Source organism: Lampris incognitus, chromosome 9 (assembly GCF_029633865.1).
Source record: "Lampris incognitus isolate fLamInc1 chromosome 9, fLamInc1.hap2, whole genome shotgun sequence".
Lineage (NCBI taxonomy): Eukaryota > Metazoa > Chordata > Actinopteri > Lampriformes > Lampridae > Lampris > Lampris incognitus.
In genome coordinates, this window is record NC_079219.1 from 19788387 (window position 1) to 19794664 (window position 6278).

The 6278-nt window shown below is 46.2% G+C and overlaps 1 protein-coding gene across 2 annotated transcripts in view; it reads left to right on the forward strand.

The window, feature by feature from the left end:
- atg5 (ATG5 autophagy related 5 homolog (S. cerevisiae)) overlaps nt 1–6206 on the forward strand; it is a 44897-nt gene extending 38691 nt beyond the window's left edge. Inside the window, exons 8-9 of one of the 2 annotated variants that reach the window (XM_056285928.1) lie at nt 211–389; nt 3591–6206. In XM_056285928.1, the coding sequence (XP_056141903.1) occupies nt 211–347 (137 nt within the window). In that variant the 3' untranslated portion in view covers nt 348–389; nt 3591–6206. Of the gene's footprint in view, nt 1–210; nt 390–3590 lie in introns of those variants that run through there. The other variant, XM_056285930.1, reaches the window with a different exon arrangement.
- The last annotated feature ends 72 nt before the right edge of the window (nt 6207–6278 follow it).

The following is a 6278-nucleotide window of genomic DNA, read 5'->3' on the forward strand; positions in this document are numbered from 1 at the left end:
CGGTAATCCATTAACACACACACACGTGCGCACACACACACACACACATACTAGGCACAACGTGCACATTTACTCTCACTTCAGATATTCCCACATCCTCCTCATTAGTTTGCACCCAGTGTTCTTACATTTGCTGCATTTTGTTTTGTGTCCCTTTTGCCCTATTTCTAACTCCTGCTCTCTCCTCCTTCATCCCATCCTCTCCCCCAGATGAGTCCAAGCATTACCAGGTGATAATTCATGGGATTGAGCCCTTGCTGGAGACGCCCCTGCAGTGGCTCAGTGAGCACCTAAGCCACCCTGATAACTTCCTGCACATCTGCATTGTCCCCGTCCCCACTGACTGATACCACGGCCATCTCCCCTACGTCCACCACAGCCGCCTCGAGGTTAGACTGCTTTACCTTCTCTAGAGACGGGAGGGGACAAAAGTCACTTCAGGAGTGGGTTCTGACATCAGCAGATGATGTCATAAAAGAGGGATGGCATCCAGGAAACCTGTCCCTGAGACGGAGATGCCCCCCCCACCCCCGCCGTGAACGTCTCGCTTTCTCTCCACATGCCTCTTCTTTGTTCTCTCTCTGTTTGACGTCCTCCTTCCTTGGGGAGGAGTGAGGGAGAAACCCTGACAACACACTGACCAGAGGGAATAGCTCCTCTTGCCCCCCTGTACCTCCTTGCCGCCACCACCTCCTCTCCTCTCCTTTCTCTACAGCCCCCCTCTCTCCATGCCTCTTCTAGTCCAGCATCCCACCTCTCCTCCTCTACTTCTTCTATCTTTTTCATCCCTCCTCACCCCCCCTCCCTTCCTCTTTTCTCTCTCTCTCCCTCCCACTCCCTCCCCTCTTCCGGCAGGGTCAGGAATCATGTTTTTTTCCAGTTGGCTGCCTTAGTTGCACGCACATAATGAGCATCATCATCGCTTGACAATTTGGTGACTTGACCTCTGTGGGTTACTGGGACACTGCATCCGGGAGAAAAATCCCAGTATCTCTATAAAGTCCTTACCTGCAGAGGGAAACCTGTTCTTTTTTTCTTTTTTCTTTTTTTTTTGTGTGTTGTTTTGTTTTTTCTGAATTATGGTTTCTTTCCCCCTAACTGACACCAGGTGAAACATTATTGCCATTTTGCAATGCCTTTTTAACAGTCTTGACTCAGTCCAATTGTCTAGCACTGTTCCTACTTTGAGGACTAGATTCGCATCCCAAAGCCAGGCCCGGTTACCATGGTGCAAGTTTAAGAAGCTGGAGGCTGTGATGAAGTGGCTGGAGTCATTTACGGTGCATTTTCTGTGGGCTGGCCTGGTCCCATCCATGCTGACCTGAACCCGGGTCTGGTTTTGATTCGCTGTGAAATTAGTCTGCTCTAATAGGATGTAGGAGTTCAGTGTCTGTTCAAGGCACAGGAAAGGAATTTTTTTTTAAAGGTGTCAGAGTCACTTTTCTTTTTGTCTCCATTGCTGCAACTTGCCTTGTGTGAATGTGTTTCCCTATACCGTAGGTTCAGCGGCCTGGGGTGGCTGAGCGGTCTGGCAAATTCATTTGTGGTTCAACTGACAGAATGTGCTTAGCTTTAAAACTAAACATTTGGTCCAGCATTACTGGGGGGGGGGGGATTCTGACATCTATTAACATGTTGACGTCTTTTGTTGGGTTTTTGAAATGTTTTAATGAATCATCTTCAGTTTATTTTTTGTTTTTTTGATTAAGTGCAACACATTTATTTCCTTTCTGGGGGGTGTGGGGCCACTTAACAGGCAACAGGGTGTGTGTGTGTGCAACTATTACTAAGAAGGGCATCGGCTGCTTCCAGAGCAAAGTAGAGAACAACAAAAATGAAAGTGAGATAACTTTTCACTTCACTTTAAACCACACCTGAGCATTTTTATCTAAAGCGGTAAATCCTGGTTGTTTTTGTCATTTCTTGTGCCCACAGTTTGTTGATGACTAATATTGGTTTTGTTTGGAGGGCTGAATTCTGTTACTGCACTTTTAATTGATAATGATCAGTAATCCATATTTCTGAACCGATGAACTGACATTCTGACACAGACCCGTGCAACTGCTGCAAAATTCAGATCTGCCAACAGCACAGAAACCCAAGCATCTTAACTGTAGGGCCGCAGTGGAGATGTGTGACAGCACGGGATGGATTGTGACCCGTCATTTGTCGTTCATCGTTGCTGAGCGGCACTGTTCAGTGAACAGGCACCAGACACCCTTTTCAGTTTTTAAGAAACCAGCCCCCAGCCGCTTATTTGTAAGATCTGACCATGCTGCCTGGGTTTCTCTCCAGCCAGTTAGCCCGGTTTATGCCCAGGGTTTTTAATGTGTCTCGCCATAAAGGACACGCTGGCAAATCAGATGTATTTTTACGGTTAAAGACGGAAATCACTGGCTACATCATTGGGATTTATCGAGATCACAAGATGGAAATCAGCAAATGAAGTCCACCTTGTGCCTCCGTACCGCCTCTCTGTTAGGTAATATAGATGACTGTGTGAAGATCACGTTCCCTTCTCCATCGAGAGAAACGAGTGGCATCTACCTGCCACTCATTTAGGTAACCATCCACTGTCGGGGGGGCCATATTTTTAAAAAAAACCCTCCCTTGGTGCAGTAGTGGAAACGGCTGGTGTGTTTAACGAACAGGGACGATGACCAAGCGAGATTTTAAAGTCCTCTTCTAAAACTCCTGTGAGCTGCAAAAATGGTGAAAGTTGTTGGTGTGTTGTCCTGCCAGCCTCCTTTTGGCAGGTAACCCGCCATTTAGAGATTTTATGATCTGTTTTAAACTCCCTTAGTCAAGTAAAGTGTATGCTGAGTTTTAGGGATGGAGCAGCCACTGTAGCCCGTAGACATTTAGACAAAAAGAGGTTATCTTCTGCCATGATACCCCCCACCACCACCACCACCACCTCCAGCTCACGCATTCATCGTATGAATCAACTCTGTTGTAATTATCCTCCTCTTTCTTTCATTTTCTTTATTTTTCTCCTGTCGTTTACTGCCAGCATGCTCCCTCCCTCTCTCTCATCTCCCCTAACTAATTATCTGTTGGTATTCCTCCTGTAGCTAATGAGACCACTAAACTACCCTGACAGACAGGCCCTGGGCTGACGAGCCCACTCCCACCCCACCCTCATGCCCCCGTGTGTGGAAGTGTATGCGAGTGCACGCGTGTGTGTTGTGGTATGTTCACATGTGTGTAAGTGAGCCTGGCTTTCCAAAGTGAGACAGTAAGGGATGTGTGGGAGACTCAGTGTGTGTCACTCTATTTTTTGTGTGTGTGTGTGTGTGTGTGTGTGTACCTAATTACAGACATCATTTATTGCCCCCTGCAGGGGTGTGTGTGTGTGTGTGTGTGTGTGTGTGTGTGTGTGTGTGTGTGTGTGTGTGTGTGTGTGTGTGTGTGTGTGTGTGTGTGTGTGTGTGTGTGTGTTCGTACATAGGCATCCGGTGGAAGCATGTCTGTCTTCTCCTAAACTCATGTCACAGAGCCAGCCCTGTAATTTAGAGTGAATGTGTGTGTGTGTGTGTGTGTTTCTGTGTGTCTGTGTGTGTGTGTCTGTGTGTGTGTGTGTGTGATAGAGAGAGAGACACAGACGGAGACACAGAGATGGAGAGAGGAGTGATGTCACCCATTTCACATGATCACGCCAGGCTTCATCACCACTGCTGTATCTGCCAAGCATGATGGGACATCGGGTTTACAATGTTGAGTCAGGACCCGGGACCGTCGTGGTGTGCTGTGGTGTTTGTGTTTGTGTGTACACACGTTGTGTGCATGATGTGTATGGTAACACATTCCAGCCTGAGACATGTTGATGAAGCGCCTTCATCTCTTTGACACACCTGTTTAATGGGATTTCCCCTAAGCTGCTTCAGATGCTTCCTTTTGTTAAAAAAAAACAGAGGAGAGGTCAGGACCAGAGCGAGACGGAGAGATAACACACGAAGAAGACCAAACCAACTCTCTTTGTGTCTACCAGCGAAAGAAATGGTTAGAAAGACCACCACGTGATGGCTGCTTAGTTGACCGGCTGATAGACTGATATAAACAGCTACAGCCCAACATTTACCAGCAAGTGGGACGGAAACATTCATGTAGAATAAGATATATTTTAATTAGCTTTTAGTTTGTACTGACAAAAAAAAAAGGTTCTTGGCTGACTTCTGATAACACCTACAAACCTACTAATACTATGGACTGCTACCTGTTATTACCCCCGGTGCAGACTCATACCATTACTTCACAGTTAGTGGAACAACACGTGATTGTGACGCAATCACATTTTTTACTTTCATGAGCTCCAACATCCCGCTCTGTGTGTTAAATGGTCAGAACTTCAGATTCCTGTCGTTAGCAGTCATGTAAACGTGGGTTTTGCATGCGTGCACACATTTAAAGTTGAAAAACTGTGCATGGCCTATCCAGCAGAGACGTTGTTACGCTATGGGTGCATAGTTTTGGACATTGACTGGTTCACGGTCATATTAAGATGGACCGTCTGGTGTTAAATCACTTCAGATGGCCATTTCAAATGGATTTGTTTCAATTCTGTTGCCTAGGACAAAGTATCGTCAGAAAATACGACTACGCTATCTGCATTTAATGGTCGATCTCCCATATAACGTCCCTCACTATCCAGAGTGGGGCTACACATCCACAATATGTCCAGTTGTCATTGGTTGTGTGTCCATTGTGTAGTTGCAGCTATGTTTGTTAGTAAGTGCTGACGCAGTAGTATTGTGTAAGTATCGATACAGGTTAATGGGTTGTAGAAGTGTTACCGCGACTTGTTTGTGTCTCCATACAGACTCCAAACACACCAGTCACTGAGCCAGTAATAACTTTTAACTGCCCACTGATTCACACCAGATTCCGCGAAACCTCGCTCTCGCTCTCTCTCTCTCTCCCTCTCTTTGTCTCTGTCTCTTGCTATCTTGAACTCCTCCCCTCTCTCTTTCGCTCACTCGCTCGTATGCTGTTTTCCCTCGCGCTTCCCATCGCTCTCTCTGACACACACACATACACACACACACACTTACCATCAACAGCAAACTATGCCCTGAAACTATGGCCAATCCCCTACTGTCCTGCTTAATTCCGCGAAACTACGCTGTCTCTCTCGCATCACACACACACTATTGTGCATACACTAGTACTTATACATGCACTCGTTGCAGTCACACACACATTAAAACAGGGTTGTTTGTTTCTGGTGTTGTCCAGATGATGGCAGTTTTTGTTGGGGGGGGGGGCTAGTATCAGACAGCAGAGGAGAGAAGAAGCACAATTAGCACATGAGAGTGATTAGTGATGCAAAGGAAGATATGAGTGTATCGCCCAAACCAAGAATGACACAAACACACAATATCCAGAGAGCGGGAAGAGAGAGAGGGCAGACTCCATAGTCTACTGCACACACACACACAACACACTTGGACAGAGAGGTAGGTGTGTGTGTGTGTGTGTGTGTGTATAGGGTTTACTAACATAAACAGGATGACGCCAGAGGGAAGAAAACAAAATATGTAACAAATTTTGCAACTTGACAAGGGGTAAAGGTGGCCGAGCAACAGACAGGCACATATAACATGGTCGCATCGTTGTCCAGATGGACTTGTTTACAAGTACTGCAGTGCAGCATCAGTTGTCTCCCCGACACCCACCGATTTACCAGTAAGCTGACGATTTTAACTTGACTTCTGCTGCTTGGGCCGTTTGGCGGCCATCTTCTTGTGACGTCATCGACCCGACTGTCCCCGATATGAAGCGGGCCCTCTCGTCAAGCGAATCCCGTTTGGATTTGGAAAGCGTCCAACACGTGCACCTAGAAAGTCGCCGCACCTGTCGAATGTTACCTGGTGTTGTGTTGTTTTTGTAAGACGTCTGACGTGTTGAGATCGGAAGGCTTGTTTTTTTCAGGGCGCACATTGGAAAAAGTGTGGGTCTGTTTTTTCTTACCACAACTAATCACTGTGTTTTTCTGGTTTTTGCCTAATCAGCTTTAATTGGTGGCTTTGTTTTCTTTCTCTGGTTTCCCCCCCCCCTCCATTGTTACCATGATTTTTACTTCCTTACAAATCTGTAAAAATGTTTCTTTTTTCTGTGTCGCATCAACATTTAATAAAGATATGAGTTTGTTTTCTACTCGGCTCACCTTGTGTGTCTGCATTCATGTTAAACGTGTGTTGCAGTAGGTCCATATGACAACCGTGTGCAACCTTTATGGGTCTCCCCAGATCTTAACTTAAGTGTGTTTGTTGAAATTT